The following is a 13,713-nucleotide window of genomic DNA, read 5'->3' as shown; positions in this document are numbered from 1 at the left end:
GTTGTGGGGAAAATAGGAGGAGAAAGATGTGTTGGATATGTTTGCCACCTTGAGTTACTTGTAAAAATAATAATGGCAGGATATAAATAAGTAAGAAAGAACATGTTCCAGCATGTGTACCAACCTGAGCTCTTCAGTTCCCAACCTTGTCATGTTAAATAGGATATAATTTTTCCTGCAATTGAGGATTCAGACTTTCTTGGAAGGATGAGAAACCAGGATGAGAAACTTACAGAATAATGGAAAGGACTGGATAATGAAAGGACATTGAGACAGCCCTTGGTCATTTCTTACCTAAACAAGGGTAGGATAAATACACGTGACCCATTAACATTTATTTAAACTGTTCTTCTCCTCTGTTAAGATTTTTAAGACAAGGCCATTTTCATCAAGTGGAAAGAGAACAATTTAAAAAAGACAAACCCAGAATAATTGCTTTGTCAACACTCTCTGGAGGCTCTGCAAGACACAAAATGCAAGTTGTGCCTGAGCATTTCAGTCTGTTGTTTTGAAGAGGCATGTGTGCCTTCCTGACTTCCACTGATACAAACTCTATAGATAAAAGTAAAATTTATGTCATGTGAACATTCTGAAACTTTCATAAAACAGGAAACAATTAGCCATTTCATTCAGACATCAGCATTTTTCTTTCTGTTTTTTTTGTTAATATGCACACTTCCTTTTCTTTTCCTGTGAACAGTATACTGCAATAAAGAACATATAATCCGCAGCGAAGACTTCCTTATTTATTTATTTTTTTTTTAAAAACACCCACCCACCCATAGACACACAACGGATTTGTGACAGTCTTCTAGTTTCCTAAACTGGAAACAGAAGCCTTGCCTCTACTCCTATTATTCCCCTTTCTAAACTGGTATTTGAACTGGTCATACTGGTTTGATGGGAATGTCCACTTATTGTCTATGTTACAGAAGAGATCATGAAATACTGCATGATCACCAGCAACTCCATTCAAGCGTAAGTATTATTGAATTCATTCTTCCAGGTAATTTGCAAGATAGCAGGCTCTCTTTCTCTCCTCTCACCCCCCCCCCGCCCCCACACATTTTCTTTCACCGCATTCCCCTAGCATTTTAGGAGTAAGCTTACATTTATGTTTTATCATTTTAATAACAACAGATATCCACAAGTAAATTATGCTGATGCTCAGGATTTTTTAAAGGTATGAACTGTGTGAATTACTTTCCAGTGTTGGTGAGTGTGGCCTGTGAATGTGGGATTGTCTGTAGGCCTTGACTTTAAAAAAACAAACAAACAGCTGGGGGAGATAAAGGAAGGCAATAAAATAAATACCCTTAATATGATGTTGGGATAATCATTAGTATCATTCCAACAGGCATGCTGGCCGAGCCCAATTTAGCCAGGGGGTAAAGGATTAAGGAGGCCGATTTCACAATTCATTTATTTAAGCATCACTTTTAGGGGAAAGCGGAACTGAAACTTGAAATGTATGATATAGTTTATAGTGAAACTTTAAAATATAAAAATGTAACAAACATCAAAATATTGTAAGGTCTATTCGCAGCCCATTCAAATATGACAATAAAATGGTGGCAAGGCTCAAATGAAGTGAAAACCTTTCCAAGGAAATTGTTTTTCAAAATTACTGGTCAGTCTAAAAGTGCATCCTAGGGCTTGCCAAGGAAACTGGTGCTGGAGATAATCAAGTGAGATTACCAGATATAGCCATTTTAACCTTAGGAACTGTCAAGCTTTTTATCTGGAGGGCCCTTTTAGAGAGCCGATGCAGTGCAACGGTGAAGACATTGGACAAGGATCATAAAGTTCAAGTCCACTTTCAGCCAAGGAAGCCCACTGGATGACCTTGAGCCAAGTCCTCTATCTCAGATAAATGTGGGCATTAGTGTAGAGGAAAATTCAAGAAGGGATTATTATGCCCAGGGATTGAGATCTTGGAAGAAAATCTGAAGAAAGAACAAGATCAAGGACATTTCTATCAACTGGAGAAAATATTGGATTTTAGTATTCCATTGGAATAAAATTCTATGTTGCAAATTGGCCACTTGGAGGCTGTTTGCCAAGGTTATTGTATCCCTGCTGAAATTGTAAACACTTGGTGTGTTATCATTGAGAATCTGGCCAAGATTTTTCTATTCCTTGGAGAAAAAGTCCAGGAACGGAATATTCATCTTCCTTTATTCTTTTTTCTCACTGCATCATATGTCCATGATGGTTTCGTCCCCTGTATAATCTGTACCCCAGTAGAGAGAAGTCTGAGATAAAATTTAAAATACTGAAAAAAATGGGTTTTTTAAAACATTTTTTCTACATCATACTGTATTTTTATGCCTCCATTTAATCATTTAAATACTTCGAGCTAAGGATTACCTTGTAGCAGTAAGAGCTGAAAAATATGAACATTTCAGTAGGAGCTGTTGCAGATAACTGCAAGCTACTCTTGCAGACTAACTCTGCCCACTGCCAGTTCGATCTGACCAGCTCAAGGTTGATTCAGCCTTCCATCCTTCCGAGGTCAGTAAACTGAAGACCCAGATTGTTGGGGCAATATGCTAACTTGCCAGTCACTCGCGTGAAATGATCTCCTCTCCCCCCACCCGGTCCACAAAGCTGGAAAGGTTGGAGAATTCTGATCTACATGAAATAACAGGGTAAGACTGTCTATTATTTTAAGCTCTCATACTAAATATGCTGATGATATCAAATTATATTCTAACCCAGAGTCTGAAAGCTGTTCATGTCTGGATGAGGAAGAACACACTCAATCCCAAGCCTGGCAAGACCAAGTGGTTGTGATTATTTGGGTTCCCAGGATCTGAGAGTTTTTCATATCTGGTTTTTGATGGAGTTGCACTTCCCCTTTCAAGATTGCTATGCAAGCAGGAGCTTTTCCTGGACTCATAGATTCCTGTTCAAGGAGCAGGTGGTAACTGTATCAGGGGAGTCTTTATAGAGGTTACAACAGGGTTGTCAAAACTCGCAGCCTGTGTGCCGGATACGTCACGCACTGGCCATACACATCTCCATTTTAGCGAAGGGGGAAAAATTTGTGATACGTCACATGACGGCGTGATGATGTGAGTTTGACACCCCTGGATTACACCTTTCCTAGAGTTGGAGGCCTTTCAGATAGTCACTCACACCCTTATCTCTTGACTGGATTACTGCAATGCGTTGTACATGAGCCGGTGGTGCAGTGGACAGAATGCATTATTGCAGGCTACTTCTGCTGATCACCGGCTGCCAGCAGTTTGGCAGTTCAGTTCTCACCAGGCTCAGGGTTGACTCAGCCTTCCATCCTTCTGAGGTCAGTAAAATGAGGATCCAGATTGTTCAAGGCAATATGCTGAGTCTGTAAACCGTTTAGAGAGGGCTGTAGACCTCTGTGAAGTGGTATATAAATCTATGTGCTATTGCTATGAGGCTATTCTTGAAGTTACAACTGGTCCAGGATGCAGCATTACAGGCATTGGTGGATGCCTCATAATATGCCCATGTATCATCATTACTTGTGAAGTACAATGGTTTTTAGTTGGCTTCCAAGTACAATTCACAATGCTGGTAATCTCCTATAAAACCCTAAATTGCATAGGTCTTGATTATCTGAGGGACCATCTATCTCTTAAAGAGTCTCCCAGTGAGATCAAGCAGTATGCGTGTACTCCAGGTTCCTTCAATCAAACAATGTCATCTTGTGGACTTGCTATGTGCAATGTGTCTATAAGATATTCCTATTAAGTTAAATTAAAATTACCCCAGGAAAATACACAAAAGATTGTAGCCTTAAAGTCATGTTAAACCACTTTCATTTCAAGCTCAACAGGATTTTTTTAATGCCCAGTTTTTAACAAGAAACAGGTTTATTTTTTATTTATTTATTTTTGTCGCACAATATATATAAGCATAAGCATGAAACAACTATACAATACATAAGCATATATATGAGTGTGAGTATGTAATAACTATATTAATTGGATATAACAAAGCAAAACAATAGGACAGGAACGGTAGGCATGTTTGTGCTCTTATGCTCTTACAGACCTCTTAGGAATGGGGTGAAGTCAATGGTAGATAGTTTTTGGTTGAAGCTTTTGGGATTTTGGGAAGAGACCACAGAGTCAGGTAGTGTATTCCAAGCATTAACAACTCTGTTACTGAAGTCATATTTTCTGCAATCAAGATTGGAGCGATTAACATTAAGCTTAAATCTATTGTGTGCTCGTGTATTGTTGCAATTGAAGCTTAAGTAGTCTTTGACAGGAAGGACCTTGTAATAGATGATTCTATGAGTTAAACTTAGGTCATGTCGAAGGCGGTGTAGTTCTAAATTTTCTAAACCCAGGATTTCAAGTCTGGTGGCATAAGGTATTTTGTTGTATTCGGAGGAGTATTCTGGGCACATTCAATTGTATTGATGTCAGAAATGTGGAATGGATTCCAAACAGTCGAGCTGTATTCAAGAACTAGTCTAGCAAATGTTTTATATGCTCTGGTTAGTAGTGTAGTGTTTTTGGAGAAGAAGCTACGCAAGATTAGGTTTACAACTTTTAAAGCCTTTTTTGCGATGTAGTTACAGTGGGCTTTGGCACTTAGATCATTTGATATGAAAACTCCAAGATCTTTAACAGGGTGGGAGTCATCAGTAAGGTAATGTCCATCAAGCTTGTACTTAGTGTTTAGGTTCTTTTTTCCAATATGTAAGACTGAGCATTTGCTGATTTGAGATTTGGAGTTGCCAAGTTTTAGACCATTCAGATAAGAAGTCCAGGTCTTTTTGGAGCATAGCTGTATTGTTGGTGGTGTTAAATAGTTTGACATCGTCAGCAAAGAGAACACAATTACTTGTAATATGGTCACAGAGATCATTAATGTATAATATGAAGAGTGTTGGTCCAAGAACGCTGCCTTGGGGAACGCCACTTTTAATAGGAACAGGGTTTGATAGAGCATTGCCAATTTTGACCACTTGTTGTCTGTTTGATAGAAAAGCTGTTATCCAATTGTGGAGGGGTCCTGCTTTATTTAAAGGTATATATTTTTAATTTCTCTAACATACGCATCTGAGATACTGAAGACTATCACTATGTTTTGTGACTGATGTCATTCTGAAAACTCAAAATGATTGTTTGTTTTTATTGGCCAGCAATTGGAAATCCTTACAGTATTTCCATATTTAACAGTATCACCTTCATTCTGCTTGCCAGGTGTTTCTATTCATTGCCCCAATTGTAATGACTCATTCAAAAAACCTTGGAGCTTGTTCCAAAATGTTGTTTATGTGAAGGCTGAAGTGGCACAACTCATTCCAAATTGCCTTGGTTCTCCTTCTTTGCGTTCCACACCCACAACTGAATTACTCTGAAGAATGCATCTCAGACTGGCATACCAGAAACTTAAAATGTACAAAAAAGTATATCATTGAACTCTTTCTACTGATCTGTTTTGAGCAATTTTATGTGGTATTTCAAGAAAAAAGAAAAATGATTTCTCCAGTTTGGGGAGAGATAAATGCTGACACTTGGGCTAAACACATTCTAATGCAATTTTTGCCACAGTTCTTCACTCTGAGGGGCCTCTTTTTCACCTGGAGGACATCAAGGAGTGAATTCCTCCACCTAACAGATGGAAAAAACCCCAAATAGGAATGGAAGAATGAAAGACAGAAGGAGGAGGAAGTAGTTATGGACATTTCTTAGATAGCAAAATGTCTCGCAATGCAGATTTTTCTCAAAAAGACATGGTGCATGTTGACTGGAGATCCAGCTCTGTCATAACATAGTTTACAATTACAGATTCAGATTCTGAAGACTCAAAATACATCCGTAATAACACAAGTGGTAAGGAGCTAGCAAAAATAAAGTACTATTCAATCCCACTGAATTTAGAGGACAAGTCAAACTTAACTTTAATAGGCTAGTGGAGTTAAGCAATAATTTACACATGGCACCTTAAGTAACTGATCATATTCTGTTTCCAGTCCAACATTTCAGAGTTTTTTTCAAAGTGCACTCAGGGGCTCAGTCATATTAAATCAGCCTATTAAGAGCAGCAGATCAGTTTGGATCATAGACAGATGATTGTATTCTTTTAGGAAATATAGTGATTTATAATATCATTTCCCTAACTATCTGATGGTAAATATAGTAACAGCAACAATAACAGAAGAACGTCTTCAAAAGAAAAAAACACAAGAAAATCCAGTTGCCTCCTGAAAAAGCACCTTTGGGAGCAACAATAACAACAACACTAAAGTTGACTGATAGCATAGGGAACAAAACTGTTACAAAATCTGGTAGTCCAGCTAGAAATACTTTGAAACCTCCTCCCAGAGGGAAGCAACAGAAACAGACGGTAAAGTGGGTGTGTGGGGTCTCTAACAAGGCTTTGAACTCTTAAGCACATAGCGCTGCAACTGTCATAAATATGAGCCAGTTGCCAAATGTTTGAATTTTGATCTTATGGCCATGGAAATGCTGCAACAGTGTGAAAAACAGGCATCAGTCACTTTTTTCAGTGCCAATGTAACGGTCACTGCATGAGTGGTTGTAAGTCAAGGACTACCTGTACTACATTTTTATATACGGTAATGATGCAAAAGACATTTATTGAAACAGTGACACAAATTATATCAATTTTTGGATGGCTTTAGAAATAAAGGAGTATTTGGAGGTGAAGTCTGAACAAACATGTCTGTGGTATCTGAGAAAGATTCTGCAAATCTACATTTTACTGTAATAAAACACTTCGGTGTAACTGTTGGGAGGTTTGTTTGATCACTGTTATTGAACTGAAAAAATAAAGGAAAATTGCAACCTATGAGGCTTTTAGCTCAGAAAAAAATAGATTAAAGTATGAGACTAAACTATGTGGAGCAAGAGGACATTTCTGCCTTCTCTCCTTATACTCAAAAATGAGTATCACCTAATGAAGGTGAGTAATGGGAGATTTGGAAAGACAAAATGAAGTTCTTTGTCACACAGCAAGTAATCGAACTATGGAATTCACTACCTACAAGCTGTGGTAATGGACACCAACCAGAATGGTTTGATAAAAGAATTATGCCACCCTTTCTTCCTGATCTTAGCATTCCTCTGGATTGTGGAGCCTCCTTGCTCACCAGATTTGATTCTACTTGGATGATAATAGAGTACTTATGGATAAAAAAATGTGTAATGTGTAATAAAAAGTTATTAAAATGTTGCTATTTTAATAATACTGGTATATTTCTCTTGTTAAAATAGATATTATGATCATAATATTTTATCCTTTCCTTATATTTACACTGTCTTTGTCCATATTTGCTGCCATTTTGTGTTCTTCATTTATTTGGATTTATATATTACCTTTCTTCCAGGAGCATAATCCTTCGACATAACAATCTCCTCTCCAATTTTCCTCCACAATAATGCCCACATTTATCTGAGAGAGAGTACTTGGCTCATCCATTGAGCTTCCTTAGCTGAAAGTAGACTTGAACTTTCTGATCCTTGTCCAGGGCCTTCAGCACTACACTGCACTGGCTTTCTAAAAAGGCACTCCAGATAAAAAGCTTGAGAATTTCTAATAATGGCTATGTGCCATAATCTCACGACATTATCTCCAGAATCAGAAGCTTGTTTCCCAAGCTTGTTGTCAGAGAGGGGGGAATTCTGCACTATTATGCTTAGTCTTAGATCTGTATCAATTAGGAATTGCCATCTGGTGGGACTATGAAGAAGGCCCTTCTTGGTGGTGGCCTCTTCTGTATAGAATATAATTCCCCTTGAAGTATGGTTGGCACATTCATTGTTGCTTTTCTGAAAGGCCGGAATGTGGTTTCGTCAGGGGACCTGGGACCATGAATGTAGAAGGAGCCTATCAAGTGGCTGATTTCATTGTGTGTTGCTGCCATGGGGGAAGGTTCTTTTAATGGGTTTTATTATATGGTGGACTTTTAAAATTTTTATAAGCCACCTGGAGTGGGTTATATGTGTGAGTTGGGTGGCTATATACATTTGTTACAAATAAATGTCTTATTTGTATTATTTTCATAGGCCTTTTGCTGGCAATTGTCAGAACTAAATTCTGAACTAGACAGGCCACTTGTGTGATTTAAAATTCTTACAGATGTTCTGCAGCTATTTCATGACGCGCTTGAATGGAGTTCAGTGACCTCCCAGGGATCAGAATTTGAGAGCTACATTTGTTGTGTTACTTATCTTGGGAAAAGTATTCATGTAGGTTGTGGGATATAAACAATTTTTTTTCTGGAGATGAGACTGTATCCATGTGTCTGAAAGGATATATATTAAAAATATTTTTTTTTTTTGGAAATGTCTTACCAAAGTGATTCATAATGTTTGACATTTGCAGCCCTTGTCTATTGCAAACAGGATCAAAAGCAATACCAGCAGCTATATGCCAGTTTGCTTTGTATATCTTGTTTGTTTTATTTAAAATACATTTATTTGTATTGTTTTATAATCATATTAACTCTCCACATAAACAACCGCATCTGCCCAGTTAGAACCAGATTTCAGCATGTGATGTACCATAGTCCAGTTCGTAACTACTTATGTTATGCATTAATTATATATTAATAATTTATATCCCCTTTATATTCCATAGTTGTTCTTCCCCTCCAGTTTTATCTTCAAAAGTCTTGTTCCATGAATTCAAATGAAAGGCAAATAGTGCTAGCTCTGCCCCCTCAAAAAAAACAAGTGAGGGTTGAATTTGAGTACTTGGTTGTTTATATTTCTAAGCTGCTTAATCATTACCTATTTCTAAAACAGAGACATTCCATATTAGTTCTTGTAAATGTTTAATTTTGAAAAGAAACAAAACAACAACAAAGAACCAATGTAGCAAAATGTTAGTTTTTTGTTAATTTCTCTGAAATCACGGTTGTAACTTTAATCTACTTTCATCAGCATTACTGCTTTAGCCAATTTTTAGCTTCTGAGAAGTACTGAATTCGAATTCTAAATCTCCAAAAAAGGCAGAAACATAGCTTTTTTTAATAGGTTTAAAAAACTTTTAACAGATTATTTGGATTGCAGTGTCCTGCTGACCTGCAGTTTTACATTCTACTTTTCAAGTAAGGTTAGATGAAGTCCCTTTGTGAAGAAATTAAATATGAGTTGATTTATGCTTTGGCATATAACCTTTATGGCACCTCAAGGTCAATTTACAAAGAAAGAGTATTACACGGAGCAGATTATGTTTCCTAGTAGTGTAATGAAAAGATACAGCCCTGCTGAGATGATGAGTCCCAGCAACATGGTCTTCTAACCTTATCCTTCTCATATTGCATGCTGGGATAATTAGTCACAGCAATTTACAACAGCATGAGAACTGAAAACAGTTCAAACATAACATTGAATGAATGTACTTTTATTTTTCTCAACTGTAATTGTCCTTTAATGCCATCATTCTCTCTTCTAGGTAGCCAGATAAATGTGAACACATAGACTGAAATTGCCCAATGAATAGTATTATTAAGGAGAGACACAGGATAATTAGTGATACATTAATTGTATTCTCTCTTTGTTCTCATGATATTTATTTCCATGACTAAATGATATTCATTTTACATAGATGTGGTGTATGGAATGTGATGTTATGCTGTTTGTTTGGATTTTTGTGTAGTTTCCTCCATCTTTATGAAGACTTATACATGCTTAGTATTATGCTGACATCAGCTACTACAGAGAAATGACTTTGCATATTTTACAGACAAAGTCTGCTGTTTAGTTGGCTGCCATTTTTTCCCTCTGGACTGTGCATGCATGGCAATGGTGCTGCACCTGTGCTTGGCATAACAGCTATTTGTCCTAAATATGGATATTTGCTTTATGTGGAAGGATTATACTACTTTGGGAATAATATATTCGGGAGCACTATGCTACGAAGTAAAAAAGGGACTAGTCAAAAGAGGTAGAGCATATTTTTTTCTCACTTGGCAACTTATCTTTTCTCTCTTTCTTTCTCCATCCTTTTAAACATTTCAGTCTTTCTTACAAAATGTTTGATCACATACCACTGCTATCTATTACAGGTAGTCCTCAACTTACGACCGCAATTGAACCCAAAATTTCTGTTGCCAAGTGAGATTTATTAAGTGAGTTTTGCTGCATTTTACGACTTTTCCTTGCCACAGTTGTTAAGTGAATCATTGCAGTTGTTGTTAGTGACACGGTTGTTAAGTGAATCTGGCTCTCCCCCTTCACTTTGCTTCAGTATGTTACAAAAGGTGATCACATAATCCCAGGACATTGCAGCTGTAATAAATATGAATCAGTTGCCAAGTGTCTTTTTGATCATGAGACCCATGGGAATGCTGCAATGTTCGTAAATGTGAAAAACGGTCATCAGTTACTTTTTTTTCAGAGTCATTATAACTTTGAATGGTCACTAAATGAATTGTTATAAGTCAAGGACTATCTGTACTCTATTTAAACATTGTCTCCTGTCCTATTCTTTACAGTTATTCAACTGCCCATTGCTGGCAACAACATATAGGTAACCTCTCTTTTTTTGAATTCCATCCAACCATGATATTTACATCCTCTTAATCTATTCACTTTTTGTTTTACATATTAGGTTTGCAATTGTATCCCAATTATTCTCTGAACTGTATGACCAACCAAACTAGTATAGTTTTTTATACTGGTTAATCACTTCTTCACGACCTTTTCTATTTCTTCTAGTTTCAGCAAATGCATTTCTTAAGTAACCCACCCCAGTGTTACTGGATACATATGTTAAGTGTTTCACATCTATTTAACAAAGTGAACAAAAACAAACTTTTGTTGTTAGCTGCGAAGTCGTGTCTGACCCATTCCAACCCCATGGACAATGTTCCTCCAGGCTTTCCTGTCCTCTACCATCCTCTGGAGTCCATTTAAGCTCACACCTACTGTGTCAGTGACTCCATCCATTTCTCTGTCGTCCCATTCTAAAAAACTCTTATACAGAATCATTTTTGCCTTTCCCTTTTCTTTCTTCTTTCCTTGGCTTCCATGTCCATATTTCTTTAAGATCCACTCTTGATAAAATTATGATCTGTTTCACATTCAGACCCTCTCATCATCCTCGCACCCTATACTAATACTTTGCCCAAAGTATGCTTATATTATTATGTGTATTTTGGGGGTCTCTATTCAGGACTTTGCAAGGTCCATCTCATCAATTCGGAGGTATATGCAGTGTATAGACACATATTCAGGATGCGGCTACTTTTCCCTGTGAGACAGATAGGTACCCAAATACTTTGACGTTGGACTAGGTTTCAATGGTCTTATCAGTGTTTCAGTGGTCTAGATAGTATTCCTCACTCTTTCTCTATCCGCTTCTTGCTACATAGCTTAATCCTATGCATTTTTACTCAAAGTATCACATTTATCCCAAAACTCCGTAAGATTTCCTCCCCCCCCCCGTGGTCTTAATATTAATAGATGATATTAGATATAGATATATACTTTCTATCTACTATATATAATATAGTCTAAAGTAAAGTAGGTAAACGATTTAGACAAAAATATTTAGCCTGCCTTGTAACTACATTCAGCAGATTTTATTTTGTTCGGTAGGCTTACTCACAGGCATGCATACAAAGTGTGTAGCAATTCACTTTCTTATTGTATACACCTTGCAGGCTAGAGAGCTACGTAACAGACCATCCGGTTAACTGGTTGAATAATGTAGATCTATCCAATAAATATTAATTAAATAATAGGTTGCCCTAAACGGGTACAAGCCATCGCTACTTCCCAGCTTCCCTCATTACGTTGTGACAACCGTTCCTCCTCGATTTCTTCTCCATTGGTTCAGTCCGGACTGTACCGGGGATGGGCGAGCCGTTAATGTTACCCGGCCACAGCGTTCAACTTTCAGATGTCACCCCTTTACCTTTCACAAGTAGTGGTTTGGTCCATGACCTCTGCTCCAGCCGGGAGCAGTAAATCAAACGCGGCCGCTCTTTGCACTGGCAACTTCCATCTCTCTTCAGTTCCTTGGCTAGGCGGCTGGTGTTGCGCGCCTGCGCACTCTTTCTCCCTTGCCCTGAAGTCTCGATCCGTTCCCTCCCCGCCCCCCCCGCCCCCCGCCTCACGGCTTGGATCGCGCTTTGGGGGCTGTCTCGCCTTCTCCTCCCCCTTCCTCGACGGTTGAAGCGCGCGCCGCCAGGGGCAGACGGGAGCCCGAGCGCGAGCGCGCGCTCTCCTCTTAGGAGAGGCTTCGATGCCGCTGCTGTGAGATGGCATCATTTTGTTGCGCTGGGGCGGCAGCGGCGCTAAAGGCGGCGGCGGTGCCGACGGTTGGGAGCGGTGCCGAAGGTTGAGGAGAGAACCCAGCTCCTCTCTGTCAGAGGGAAAAAAAAAAGGGGGGGGGGGCGGCGGTGGCGGCACTACCTCGCAGCTGGGCTCCGAGCCACGGTAAGACCGAGCGAGTGAGTGAGAGGAAAAGCAGCCATTCAGCCAGCTTTGACTCTTGACAAATAAACAGGCTGCGTAGCCGCCGCCGTCGTAGTCTCGCCCCGGCTCTTCTATTCCTTGGCTGGGGCCTGAAGGAGAGAGAGAGAGAGAGAGAGAGAGAGAAACAGGAGGCGGGGCGGGGAGGCAATACACGCTATTGCTTCTTTGGGGATCGTGTTTGTGGAAGCAGGTCGGGAATCCTGACGTCCCAGCTGAACAAATGGGAGAGGAGGGCGAGATCTGCCCTCTGCTTTTTCTTCTTCTTTCCTTGGCTTCCATGTCCATATTTCTTTAAGATCCACTCTTGATAAAATTATGATCTGTTTCACATTCAGACCCTCTCATCATCCTCGCACCCTATACTAATACTTTGCCCAAAGTATGCTTATATTATTATGTGTATTTTGGGGGTCTCTATTCAGGACTTTGCAAGGTCCATCTCATCAATTCGGAGGTATATGCAGTGTATAGACACATATTCAGGATGCGCTACTTTTCCTGTGAGACAGATAGGTACCCAAATACTTTGACGTTGGACTAGGTTTCAATGGTCTTATCAGTGTTTCAGTGGTCTAGATAGTATTCCTCACTCTTTCTATCCGCTCCTTGCTACATAGCTTAATCCTATGCATTTTTACTCAAAGTATCACATTTATCCCAATACTCCGTAAGATTTCCTCCCCCCCCCCGTGGTCTTAATATTAATAGATGATATTAGATATAGATATATACTTTCTATCTACTATATATAATATAGTCTAAAGTAAAGTAGGTAAACGATTTAGACAAAAATATTTAGCCTGCCTTGTAACTACATTCAGCAGATTTTATTTTGTTCGGTAGGCTTACTCACAGGCATGCATACAAAGTGTGTAGCACCACTTTCTTATTGTATACACCTTGCAGGCTAGAGAGCTACGTAACAGACCATCCGGTTAACTGGTTGAATAATGTAGATCTATCCAATAAATATTAATTAAATAATAGGTTGCCCTAAACGGGTACAAGCCATCGCTACTTCCCAGCTTCCTCATTACGTTGTGACAACCGTTCCTCCTCGATTTCTTCTCCATTGGTTCAGTCCGGACTGTACCGGGGATGGGCGAGCCGTTAATGTTACCCGGCCACAGCGTTCAACTTTCAGATGTCACCCCTTTACCTTTCACAAGTAGTGGTTTGGTCCATGACCTCTGCTCCAGCCGGGAGCAGTAAATCAAACGCGGCCGCTCTTTGCACTGGCAACTTCCATCTCTCTTCA

General features: G+C 39.1%; 1 protein-coding gene across 3 annotated transcripts in view; it reads left to right on the top strand.

The window, feature by feature from the left end:
• The first annotated feature begins 835 nt into the window (after positions 1 to 835).
• Positions 836 to 13,713, top strand: part of WWP1 (WW domain containing E3 ubiquitin protein ligase 1) — a 75,898-nt gene continuing 63,020 nt past the window's right edge. For 2 of the 3 annotated variants that reach the window (XM_058177249.1, XM_058177248.1), the window contains exon 1: positions 836 to 978. In XM_058177249.1, coding sequence (XP_058033232.1) covers positions 901 to 978 — 78 coding nt within the window. In that variant the 5' untranslated portion in view covers positions 836 to 900. Of the gene's footprint in view, positions 979 to 12,277; positions 12,417 to 13,713 lie in introns of those variants that run through there. The other variant, XM_058177251.1, reaches the window with a different exon arrangement.

This window comes from Ahaetulla prasina, chromosome 3 (assembly GCF_028640845.1).
Source record: "Ahaetulla prasina isolate Xishuangbanna chromosome 3, ASM2864084v1, whole genome shotgun sequence".
In the NCBI taxonomy this organism is placed as follows: Eukaryota; Metazoa; Chordata; class Lepidosauria; order Squamata; family Colubridae; genus Ahaetulla; species Ahaetulla prasina.
The sequence above is the reverse complement of the archived record's forward strand: the minus strand, read 5'-3'. Positions and strand labels throughout refer to the sequence as shown.